We start from the raw sequence: 12,841 nt of genomic DNA, 5'->3' as shown, positions 1-12,841 counted from the left end.
GTGTTTGATTCGGTTGTATCTGAATCATCGCTCACACTATTGTTTCCTTATTTCCCATCTGAAACACTTTGTTGTTTATCTTGCAGCGTTCTCTGATGGTCTCTACCACATAGACCAGAAGTCTATGACAGGGATCATTGTCGGTGTGAGCATCGCCTTGGCCTGTATTGTCATGTGTGCCTTGATCCTGATCAGTAAGGGCAGACCAAGGTACTGATTCTAATCATTTGGAATAATGACTGACATTTTACAATCATATTATAAGACATGAGTTTCTGATATTTGTTTGTTATCTTTGTATGACTAATAGAAAATCCTCCAGTCCCAAAGTCATCGCTGTGGGAGGTCCTGAAGGTCCACATGGTGGTTTGTCCCTGCCCAGGGAACACCATACAGAGAATGTAGAAGCCCTCCTACCGATGATAAGTCAGCACTTCATTGATGCTAAGGTAAGACAAACCAAACAGAGTGATCTGCTTTATGGTGACTGTTAGTTTTTGAAATTAGATTTAGTCCAGCGTTAATACCTTTCTCATATTTCTCCTATGTTTTCTCATTTGCTCCAGGGTGGATCTAATATTGTTATAAATGGTGCCGGTCCTCTTAACAACAAGAACAGAAGCAAGAGATGGTTGTTCTTCAAGAGCAAGATCAGAAATCCAACTGAAAGTGATGTAAGTGATGTGACAATATCCTGGTCATCAAGCTTTCTTTTCAAACTGATTTCTTTTTATCTGACTTTTATCTTTTCTGTCTCCTTAGGTTGAGACGAGAGCCAGCTTGTACGAAGCTGGTAAAACAGTTCTGAGGTATGAGGAGCGTCCAGGCTCAGCTCCCCTGCCACCTTCGTCCCGGGAGATCATCTATGGACCACTTCACTCGGAGAGCTCTCAAACCAGTGAGGGCAGCCAAGAGACAGGAGACTCTGGACACTACTCCAATGAAGAAAGCAATGAAGAGATGAGCAACCCGTCAACAAGCCAAAGCTCCAGACCGGAATCTTTCGGGCCAGACGACGCTACCACTGTCACGAAGCTAAAGCAGTCTTTCGAAGTGGAAAATGAGGCAATGTTGAGCCGTCCCCTCCATCACTCCGCCCCTGATGCCTCCTGGCTCTGCAGCACCGCGGAGGGCTCTCATCCTGCCCTGCACACTTCCCAAGCAGCCAGCTCCTGACATCGCCTGGCCTGCGTCTGCTCCCCAGCGGCCGAAGCTACGCCACTTCTAACTCGTTCTCTACCTCAGTGGAGCCCTTTGGATATTTCCTGAGAGACAAGGGATCAGGAAGCCAGCTGCTGCAAGGGAAGAAACGTGCATTTGCTTCGGACTTACCTCAGGATTTTGTATGAATGTTTCTTATTAACATTTTATTTCCATTTTTTTTTAACAACTTTCTACCTGTTTCTCTGTGTTTGGCGTTGTCTGTCCTAAACCAAAGCTCACCCATGATGAATGTTAAAAGAGAATTTCAGAAATGAGTTGTGATACATTTTCATTATATTTAATTACTTTCCACTGGAGCGGAGGGTGTAGTTGAGTCCTTTTAATTGCTATCTACCTCAGTGTTTTGTTCTTTATACACAGTACTACCTCCTTTTCGCCACGTATTGTGCAGTATTATCTCGGACTCAGGGGACAAGGTGAAAACATTTCATTGCCATGTCTTGTTACCTCTGTTAGGACATTATTATTCAGTTTCTTTTTCATGGTTGAAAGAGCTTTTGTTTGACATTGTTTGTCTTTGAATGATGTATGTTGTGACGATGATAAGTGCATTAGGTTTTGTCAAACTGTTTGGAGCTTTATCACACAGTATTGTTTGGCATCTTCAGTGCACTGAACTCAAAGCTTTAATATGGCCTTAATATCAAAAGGGCTTTGCATACTATAGGTGATGAGATCCAAAGATGGGAAAAAAATTGTACCCAAAGAGTTTTTGATAACACAATAGATATTCTAAGGCAACCAAAAAATATAGTGGGTGTAAATTAAGGGTGTGTTTGCCAAAATATTCTACTTGCCAATGATGTAAATTTCCTTTAGAGTGCTGGTTTTCTCCGTGCAAATTTTTATTAACGCTTTATTCTGGTGAAAGCTTTAGCGCAAGCCTCCTTGGCTTGTGTTCCACTTGCCTTCTAGACCATTGCTAAATGCAGCGGTGATGCCGATGCTATTATCCAAAGAGTTGTCTGCTTCCTCAGATGGGTATGGCTTTCTTATTCAGTTGATCCTTGGTACAATGAGGTGGAAAGTATTGACACAAGACCAAAGATCCAGTGTGTCCTGCCAGTGATAGATGATGATGATATTTATTCTTTGGTCAGAGAATCATCTGTCACAACTCAAAAAAAATCGCTATATGGGGAAGAATTCTCTTTCTCTCTCCCAAATATTTCCTGTCCAGGTGTGACAATGAAGGATTCTGACTATCATAATGGAAACCCTATGTGTGAAGAGCAACATAATCAATTTTTATACCTTTGTAATACAAATAATCCTAACCAAAGAATCTTGAAGTCTCTGTTATTTAGTGATTTTCTTTGGTTTTCATTTACATTATATACATTATTTGCATTTTAATATGATATGATTTCCAATGGGTTTCATTACTAGAAAGGCATTTTTACATAGTTCTTATTTTTTAGGCTTGAGATGTCAAAAACTGTTCTGCTGTCTTTTTGTCACCATGAAATTTCACCTGAATGATATTTAGGCCACATTGTAAAATTTAGATTGTCCTTTTTAGCATGATGTTGTAAACAAAACCATTTTCCAATTTAATGTGACATTTCCAAATGGTTTCACGTTCAAAGTTTGTCTGTAGAATGCATTACTGTGCAAGGCTAATTACAAGAAGCCACAGGTAATTTTGCTGATCTAACTCAGGTTCCAAATGTAGATTTAGAGTGTAGATTTAACTGTTATTATTTAAGTTATGGTTTTCTTGCTATTTCTTCTTTTGAATACCAAAATACATCTTTTAAACCAAAGTGAGCAACAAAACAAATTATTTTATGTGTTGAAATGTTGCAACAGACTTTTTTGATACTCTCAAGATGATGACAAATAGTAGATAATAAAATTTTTCTTGAAAAAAATGCTTTTGTGTCTGACTTTTCTCAATTTTCTTGACAAATGTGTGTGTGTGCGTTTGTCAATGAAGGTTCCCAGTTTTGCTGATTGAAAAGTTAAAAAGTGTAGGCCAGCTGATAACTCCACTGTTTTAGCTTGATATCCAGTTTTGGTAGGGAACTGATTGATATTCATTTTAGAGAATTGTGGTCAAGATACTGAGAGGAGCATTTAACAGTTGAAAAATTAAGCTGTCAGTAGATTAGATAGATTAAACCTTTATTGATCCCGCAGCGGGGAAATTTTAAGTGTTACAGCAGCAGAATAGAAAATAACACAGTACAGGGGGAAAAAGAGAGAGCAGCACACAATGCATGTAGTGCACAGATATAAACATTACTTTCTCCTTTTAGGAGTACTGCTGTTGTGTGAAATTTGAAATAACCTCAAACCAAAGTAGAATTTCTGAACTGTAATTTGCTGTTAGTTAGCCTGGATAAGGATACTGGTGTATTTGTAATAACTAATATGTCTGTATGGTGTTTTTATGCTAAAAGACATATCATAAACAAAAAAAGTATTCAACATCATTCATCCATTCATTAGCTATACACCGCTTAATCCTCACTAGGGTCGCGGGGGGGCTGGAGCCTATCCCAGCTGACTTAGGGCCAAGGCAAGGGACCAGTCAACACCATGATTGAGCATTTCCACCTTAAAGCTTCAGTGTTCCAATGACAGTCCCAGAAACATGGAGTTAGGCTTCACACATATCAAACCTGAAGAAGAACCAACCCTGTCCACTTGTGTGGTGGTCCTTTCCACATCATTCTTTTGTCACTTTCTGATGTTAACATTTAAGGCTGTATTTCTCCAGTAACACAATTTGCCTATTGTGTAATGTTGAGTCATTTTACAGTGTTTGAGTAGAGTTGTAGGTGAGCTGGTGTGCTCGTGCTGCAGGGAGTGGGAAGGATGGAGAGAGAGGCAGGGATTTTGTGGATCTGTAATGGTGCTGATTAACATTTTAGCCATTTTGAGACAGGAATGGATCATTTTCATTGAAAAAACCCCCCTTCTAAATATGTAACTTTAATACACAGAGGTGAGTTTTTAGTGGTTTAATTAACGACCAACCAAAGAGGGACTTCGTTATAAGTTAATATATATCGGCCTTAAGGCTTAATTGATTGGGCAGAATTTAAAAAGCATGGAAGCAGGGAGACTAAGAAATAAAGTACATAGAATTAGCCCTTGACTATCTCTGCTGCTGGATATGTCATATTCTGTCTTTGTTGTGATTGTGTCAAAGAGACTTCATAATGTCTTATGAAATTAAAATATTATTTCTTGACCTTCATATGGAATGAAATGTGACTTGATGTGCAAACAATATTACTTTCCTACTTCAGTTTCATTGCCAGTATAACTTTTACTTTTCTATTCCAGTTTTATTGGAGGTTTTTTGTTTTTGTTTTTCGTAATATATCATGCTAAAGTCATTGCTTTTCTCTTAGGCCCTGCATTGATTCTCGTGTTATTGTAGCTTTCTGAGCAATATCTGGCACAAGTTCTATTTTGTTTTGTCTTTATAATATTTATGGTCCAAGCCCATCTAGGCATATGAATAATGTTTCATTTTTATAAACCATTTCGCAGTGAAAGTTAAGTCTTTTCTTAGCAAGTAAAAATCTGCAAAACTTTAAATTAAATATTCAAATTTGAATCACTCAGCAGCACAGACTTTGACGGTTGAAACAGAAAGTCCAGCAGGTGGCAGCAGGTGCTCACCGGGAACTGCAGCTGTCAGTGGTCACAGGAGACGAAGAAGAAGAAGAAGCCGGAGCAGCAGCAGTTGAAGTTGTAGAAGAAGAAGACGGGGCGGTCTTGTTTTTGTCAGCTGCCACACGCAGCTCTTCTGCTGTGAAGATGCGCATCGAAAAGTGCTACTTCTGCTCGGGACCAGTGTACCCCGGACACGGGGTGATGTTCGTACGGAACGACTGTAAGGTAAGAAGCCGTCTTTGTGCCTGAACAAATCTGTAAATTTACAGATTCTCCTGTTTGACTGTCAGCGGAGGCCCGGTAGCTTGGTTGCTAACGCTAGCTTGCTAACATAACGTGTTGGATTCACGTGGGGCCGAGACAGAGCTGACAAACAATGAACAAATCAGCTGTAAACTGGCGTAGTAGGGAGGAATTTACGCACGAACCGTTAGTGTCATTATTTATACACGTTACATCCATGATACTTGATTAATAAACTTAATAGGAATGGAGTTGTTGGCGATCCCGGACATTTAATAAGCAGGGCTTGGTCCAGGTTGATGGAGTAAGTGCGCCCTCTGATGTTCCGACGTGGAAACAGGAGCCTTGAATTATAGACTGTCGATAAACACAAAAGCAAACACCTCTATAGTTTTTGCTCTGGAAATTATAATGCCTTTGTAAAGTTTCTGATATTTGGTGAGACTGTGCTGATGTTATTTTTAAACGTTTAGATGCGATAACGACTAAAATGATCTTGCAACACTGACTCTAAGACCATGTTAAAAATGTGATGCTCCTTAGTGCTGGCAGAAATTCCTTTCCAAAACAGAAACCGTTATTCAACTTTAGATTTAAGTTAGATTTCACAGCATTTCCTTGCATTAGAATCACATTAGACCAGGTCCAGATTAAAAGTGGCTACAGACAAATTAAATCTACATTAGATTGTCCTACGAAGTCTGTAAAACACAGTCTCTGATTTTGGAGTCCGATCTTATATATGTATATAGTATACAGTATTTATTGATCTGGGCCTAATCGGGTCTACATGCTAAAAAATAAATAAAAATTGGATTAGTTAAGACTCCATAACATGATATGTGGAAAACTCAGTGAGTCTGAATGTTCCCTGTGAAGAAGCATGTTGGCCACAGTGGGGAAGAAGAATAAAAGCTCTAAAATAGGTTTTAAGAAGTGATTTAAAGTAAACCCCAGATTCTGCCAGTTAAAATGTTGCTTTTTAACTGTGAACCGCATGATGTCCTTTTTTAAAAAAAAATAAAATTATTAAATTAAGCCATAAACTATGTGTAACTTGCTTTGGAAATATTGCATTTAAAATGGTACATGGTCATTAAAGCAAAACTGAATTTAAAAACACAAAAAAGAGCTAAATATTACAGCCCTGTGTCTGTTTTTTCAGTTGATGCTGATTTAGTTGTTCTAAAACCTGATACAGTAGCTACAATAACATAAGCACATAGCAGAAACACTTTTGAAAATCCATCCATCCGTTATCTATACACCGCTTAATCCTCACTAGGGTCGTGGGGGGGCTGGAGTCTATCCCAGCTGACTTAGGGTGAAGGCAGGGGACACCCTGGACAGGTCGCCAGTCTATCGCTTTTGATAATGATATCTTTAAATTGACATTTCTTTACTGCAGTTTGTTGTTGTCGGACAATGAACACTGTTACTAATGTTTCTGTGATAAACTAATGTCAACTAATGTGGCTTTATGCATAAGGATAGAGAGCTTGTAGCTTTCAACACATATAGTATCAAATCTGTAATGCAGGATGTTGTTTGTACTGCTGACAGCTCACCTGTTCATAGTCCCATCCATTCTCATTGAGCCAAACCTTACGTTATGTTTTTCCTCTCCTTTTTTTATTGAATTATTGAATATGATGTAGACATTCAGGTTCTGCAAATCAAAATGCCACAAGAACTTCAAGAAGAAGCGAAACCCAAGAAAAACCAGATGGACCAAGGCATTCAGAAAGGCATCAGGAAAGGAGCTGACAGTGGTGAGTTCGTTATCTGCAGAACACTTTTTCTCATCATTGATTTGTTTTACTATTCCTTATCTAACCAACATGTTGTCTTTCAGGATAACGCATTGGAGTTTGAGAAACGCAGAAATATCCCTGTTAAATACAACAGGCAGCTGTGGGACAAGACAGGTAATGTAGAACTTCACTTCTTTGAAACACAATGTGAAAAAATATGTAGTTCTCTGCGCAGCATTTTGATGTTTTTTACTGTTAACTTCTACAGTTGAAGCAATGAAGAGGGTGGAGGAAATCAAACTGAAACGACAGGCAAGATTTATCATGAACAGGTAAGCAGTTTATTTTTTTCAAACCATGAATTGTCTTTTAAGTTCTTTTGTTTTTTCATATATCCTGCAGCTGCTGCTTTATGTGTAATGGATTTTCAAAATGAAGACATATGGTATTTGCACAATAGTTTTTGCCTTAAATGGTGTTTGTCTCTGTTGTATAGATTAAAGAAGGGCAAAGAGTTGGAGAAAGAAGAGGCCATCAACGAAGTGAAGAAAAACATTCATCTTATCAAGGCGCCACATGCAGGTAAAGCAAAATTGAAAATACTGGTTAGTCAAATTATATGCAAGAAATGTGTAATAATCTGCAAGTAATTTGATTAATATTTAATGCTGACTTCTTTCAGTCAAGTGTGACTTTAGCAGATGTAACGGGATACCAGATGTACTTCATGTCCTCACATAAAAATGAAACTATTATTTTATTGCTTTTCCTCTCCTCCCAGTGGAAGTTTACCATAAATGATAATAAATGCACAATTTAGCACTGGTAGATTGTTTGTCGGTTATGGTTGTTAAAAGATTAAAATACTACATAATGAGTGTCCTAAACATTAGCCTGTGATTTAAACATGTTTTGCATTTTGTCTTTGTTTTTGCAGGGAAGGCCAAACAAATGGAAGACAAAATGGTGCAGAAGTTACAAGAAGATGTGGAAATGGGGGATGAAGATAATTAATGTCATCCCCGAGGGGTTCAATTTGTATCATAAAACTCAAGTCCAAGTTGGCCTCGTATTATATTGTTCTTGTGTTTGGAATTAAAATTTCCAAATGACAGACGATGGACACAGTGATGCATTCAGCTCAAAATGCCTGTGAAAGGACTGGATGCATTAACAGAGGCCTTCCTTCAAAGCCGCAGCAATTTAAATGCATTTCTCCCTCCCCACCCTTTTTTTTTTTTTTTAAAATTACTATTACTGTGTGGTAGTTGGGACTGTAAAGCATTTATCCTGTTGCAAAGTATAATGTATTACAATAATGCAGAACTTGTTAAGAGGTAATAAAGACTCTTTTGGGAATTAATGTTCTTATCATTTTTTTCTGTGACATTCCTACTGTAGCCATAGCTCAATTACACTTAAGAGCTGCCAAAACAAATCATGGATTGCCAATATAAGCCTAAGAAACCATAAGCCATTTTACTTTGATGTCATATGTGGATTTTTGCTGATAAAACTACTTACTTAAAATGGTTGTTTTGTTAAGACGCATTACGTGCCATTTTCCTCACTGCACAGATATAATGTATATATTGTACAATGTGTAGAGCTGGATAATCAGGATGGAGGCAGGCGCTGAGTCGAGATTATCATGTGATGTAAATTGAGGATGGACTGGCTAAGGCAGAGTGAAACACTGATAATGGCAGGAAGGTGGCACCACATTTGAGTCTTGATTCCTTCAAATACTGGAGGCTCAGCAGGAAAGGCCTCAAAAAACTGGTAGAGCTGGAGCCACAGCAGAGTCTGGTTTAAGGGAAGGTGTTGGCTGCTCTGCTGGTTCACTGACAGGATGATCATCCACAGTGGTTAGGCTGATTCTGGGTGTGGACTGCTGTGTGCTAATTCAGTCTGGTTGGCGGTTCCACCTTCCTGGATGCCAAAAGAACATCCTGACTTCATACTTCTCAGTCTAGGTAATGTTGTAGGTGTTGTTTGAGCATTAGGGGGGCACATTAAGCAGGGGATCTGGGGGTCCCCCTCGTTTTTGGAAAAATGCAAAATTTAAGCACAGAATGAAACTTTTTATTATTTTGGAAAAGATGCCGCATGACTTACATTGCTTTCAAATGCATTCTCCTGTGTATCTTCCTTTCTAACTGCTGACTCAACACATGTCTAGGCATCACTCACTCTTCTCCCCTTGTGGTATCTTTTCAAATCAATATCAAATTACTTCACATTAACTAAATCTATAATGCTATTGTGGAAATACATTTTCCAGTGTACATGATCATTTTACTGAAGTCCCCTAAAGGCTTTCATAAATGATCTATGAACCTGGTGTCCCTCCCATCTGTGTCTCTGGCATCGACTCATCGGCCTGTTGCTAGACAGGCTGCCTGTCAGGCTGCTGCCCTCGCCCGCCTGCTTGCTGCTAGTGCTACCGTTCATCTTCCAGAGGAGCTGGTTGTGTTGTGCAGCTACTTCCACAGTTTAGCGATCAGAGCGGGGACTCAGCACAGCAATGTCCGAGGAAGTCGAAGGAACGAGGATTTCGGAAGAGCAGCAGGTAAGTTGTGTTGACGAACTACAAATTTAACCAACATTTACACTAGTTAGCCAGCGGTGCTAGCACGTCGAGTCTGTAAACGAGCAGGCGGCTAGCACCGAGCTAGTTAGCTGGTAGCTAATCTTGACTAATGCCCTCAACGATGCTGCCGCCAAATAATTAGCTAATTTGTTACCAGCGTTTGTTGGTGAAGCCAAGCTTTACTGTTTTAAAACCAGGTTCCTGCAGACGCTTGTAAATAAGTTGATAACTAACATTGATTTTTTACTGCAGCTAATCATGCTAAGTTACACGGCAAGATTAATGCTAGTTCAGACACCAGTTGGAGTTTCCCTCATGGCGGCGCCTGCATCATATGAAAAATAATCAGCAGCCATGCCAGCTGCTGCTGTTAGAAAACATGTTGATACTTCTTTTTTGATAACACAAGCATTTCTACAGAAACTTAAGTTTTGTATCTTTCAAGTTAGCTGACTTTAGACTTTGTCATCCATACACTCTGTGCTCTTTTAACAGGAAATGGAGGACAAAGTAATCAGCCCAGAGAAAGAAGAGGAAGCCAAGCTGAAGGCCAGGTATCCCAACCTTGGAGCCAAGCCAGGCGGCTCAGACTTTCTCAGGAAAAGACTTCAGAAGGGGGTGTGTTTCTGACCGAAACTTGTCAAGCCACCTAAAAATAACCAGTTTTAAGGTCTTGCAGTATTCTGACTGTGTGCTTTCTTTGTTTGTCCAGCAAAAGTATTTCGACTCTGGTGACTACAACATGGCCAAGGCAAAAATGAAGAATAAACAGTTGCCATCAGCCCCGACGGAGAAGACTGAGATCACAGGGGACCACATCCCAACACCTCAGGACCTGCCTCAAAGAAAGACTTCCATCGTGGCCAGCAAACTGGCTGGTTGATGGATCTAAGTTTACGGTTTTGCTACCATTCCAGCTCCCAATTCATTTCTACCTGCTGTTTACGTTTTGTTTATTTTTCTCCTTTTTATGTATTCTCTAAGAACAAGTTGTATACCAAGCCAAATACTTGAGAACAATTGGCGATTGTCAGGCACCTACGTGTCAATGAAAAAAGTCCTGCAAAGTAGTAGCTGAAAAATGTTTCTCAAGATCTTAAAAAAAAAAAACCAGAACACTTTTTGATTTCTGAACATATCACACTCGTAAATATGAATGGATGTTGATGTTTTCTTATTTTCATAGAACATTTTCACTTTTAAGGATATGTGCCTCCATACAAATTGTCTGGCAGCAGTTGAAGAGCTTTAGTAAAGCTTTTGTTTTCTTCAATGCAAAGGAATCTTCTTCCTCTATGTTACTGATGATTGAGGCAAAAATTGTAATTGTAAAAAAAAAAGTGTAATTTGCAGTCTTGTCTTTGATACTGTTCACATGCTCATATGGAGGCATGTCTGTTTAAATAGTGAAAAGTGAAGTAATCCTCCTTTTTTTCTAATCTTTAATTGTTTGTGTCCCTCCCTGTCTGTGTGATGCTATTTAATTCAGTGCTTTCAAAGTGCTGAACACTAGATTATACACGCTTTGTAGCCAGTTGTGTTTAATTCACATCAGTAACATTGGTTTGCAATGACTTGCTGCTGGTCTCCATCTCATCCTGACCTCTAAAATGGCCTTAAAAGTAATGAACCGTTGTTCCTCTTGAGCAATATTTGCTCCCTCAGTGAGAATCTTAGTTGTGAATCTTGCCTGAAATGTCCTTCACTGTCTGACTGGAATCACTTAGGATTTTATGGAAGAGAAGCTCCCTTGACTTGTCTGAAGTGTGGATGTGCATTTATTGTGCAGTCACACTGTGCCATTTGTTTTGTAAATAAAATAGTTTTGCATAATATCTTACACTTATTCAGTTAAATGTGTCCTTTCATTTCCTTTTTTTATGTTCAGGTGTTACTACATAACAAAACTAGAACACATGCAACCCCTAGGAACACATGTGTTGGTCGTGTATTTTCATAGCAGTATTGGCCAATACTCAAAGTTTTCATATTAGTGGTTTTCCTGTTGATGCTAAGATTTTACTCTTTCTTTTATGTTAATTTAGAAGTAAGTAACACATGCGTGCTTATTGCAGTCCTGTATAACAGATTTTCTTGACCGATAACTATTATTATGGAGATATAACTACATATAGCAAAATGGAGTGGTGTCGGAAGTTTTAATCATACTAAATCTAGTGAAGTTTCCCATCTTGCATGTGAAGTTATACATGAAACAAGAGCTGTCTGGGTCGGTACCTCAGAAATGCTGTAGTGCAGTTCTTGAGCACCACCTTACCCAGAGGGAACTGGAAGATGGGTCATTTTTAGTCTTTTTAACATCTTAGATGTTATATATTTGGCTTCTGATGCATTAGTGAGAGGGGTTGGCTGTAGTTGGAAGCAGCGCTTATGTATTTGCACTCACATTGTCTAAGCAGGTTATAGTTTTATAAGTAATCATTTATTCATAAAAACACAGCATTAAATTTTATTCAAAATATTATTTGAGTTTTCAGTTAATCAATTGCAATAATAAATAATAAATCCCAAAGACGTTTTTTCCTTTGAAGAATGGTATTCTCAAATGGAAATACAAGTATTTTTAAGCCAAATATTTTCAGTGCAAATGAATCCTAACCATATTTACACACCGCACTAAAGTCACACAATACTGTTTGACGTGCATATAACACTCTGCTTATCATACTCACCCTGCATCAATGAAATGTATTTTTTATTTGATATGATACAGTTTGCATTGCTGTTACAGAAGTACTGCAGCCAGAATTAATTAATTCAATATATAAAACATTTTACCAGAGAAAACAAATTTTTATCTACTTATAGTGAATCATCAAAGACATTATTTATCTAATAATGATAATATTTTCCATATGTGAAAATGTGAGAAGTGCAGCGTCTCGAAGAATTATGTCAAGCAGACGAGTTATTTTGACCACCACTCTCACCCAGGTATATGGATTTGCACATAATGAGCTCCAAATTCAGTTCCGTGAACAAGTTTTTAAGTAAATATCTGCATGTTCTAGACGTTACAATAATCACCAAATGAATATTTAAGGCATTGTACTTACATCTTTACATAATCAGTCAAATAAAACAAACAGATAAGCATTAGGCAAAGTTATGTGAGTTCATGATCTGATGGCCGGACCTGAATATGCATAGACGATCCAATAGCAATACAAGGCTGAACAGAAGGACTCACCGACTATGTAAATGTGGTGTTTAAAAACATTTACAGATTTTTTTTTTTTTAGAGCTAAAAATTAAGTATATAATTTTGAAACAGTGGGTCCTACAGGGTTAAAGTCAATATGATGAGGAAAGACGGATTAACTATTACGACATTAATTTTTAACAATAATAATCCTCATGTAACCACAGGGAC

The 12,841-nt window shown here is 38.3% G+C and overlaps 3 protein-coding genes across 3 annotated transcripts in view; all 3 read left to right on the top strand.

Moving 5' to 3' along the window:
- Positions 1-1,176, top strand: part of prtgb (protogenin homolog b (Gallus gallus)) — a 13,267-nt gene extending 12,091 nt beyond the window's left edge. Inside the window, exons 16-19 of the mRNA XM_008289740.1 lie at positions 87-210; positions 311-449; positions 567-674; positions 763-1,176. Coding sequence (XP_008287962.1) covers positions 87-210; positions 311-449; positions 567-674; positions 763-1,176 — 785 coding nt within the window. The remainder of the gene's footprint in view (positions 1-86; positions 211-310; positions 450-566; positions 675-762) is intronic.
- Positions 1,177-4,924: 3,748 nt separating this feature from the next.
- rsl24d1 (ribosomal L24 domain containing 1) lies at positions 4,925-8,217 on the top strand. Its single transcript, XM_008289734.1, has 6 exons — positions 4,925-5,082; positions 6,759-6,872; positions 6,956-7,028; positions 7,123-7,186; positions 7,351-7,436; positions 7,792-8,217. The coding sequence occupies exons 1-6, from the start codon at positions 5,002-5,004 to the stop codon at positions 7,866-7,868; spliced, it is 495 nt and encodes a 164-aa protein (XP_008287956.1). The 5' UTR covers positions 4,925-5,001; the 3' UTR covers positions 7,869-8,217.
- A 1,026-nt stretch (positions 8,218-9,243) lies between these two features.
- Positions 9,244-11,293, top strand: arpp19b (cAMP-regulated phosphoprotein 19b). Its single transcript, XM_008289733.1, has 3 exons — positions 9,244-9,426; positions 9,943-10,065; positions 10,160-11,293. Exons 1-3 carry the CDS (start codon positions 9,382-9,384, stop codon positions 10,328-10,330), a joined length of 339 nt encoding a protein of 112 aa, XP_008287955.1. The 5' UTR covers positions 9,244-9,381; the 3' UTR covers positions 10,331-11,293.
- The last annotated feature ends 1,548 nt before the right edge of the window (positions 11,294-12,841 follow it).

This window comes from Stegastes partitus, unplaced genomic scaffold (genome assembly GCF_000690725.1).
Source record: "Stegastes partitus isolate 25-593 unplaced genomic scaffold, Stegastes_partitus-1.0.2 Scaffold633, whole genome shotgun sequence".
NCBI classification, from domain to species: Eukaryota; Metazoa; Chordata; class Actinopteri; family Pomacentridae; genus Stegastes; species Stegastes partitus.
Note: the sequence above shows the minus strand (reverse complement) of the source record. Positions and strands in the feature narration are given on the sequence as shown.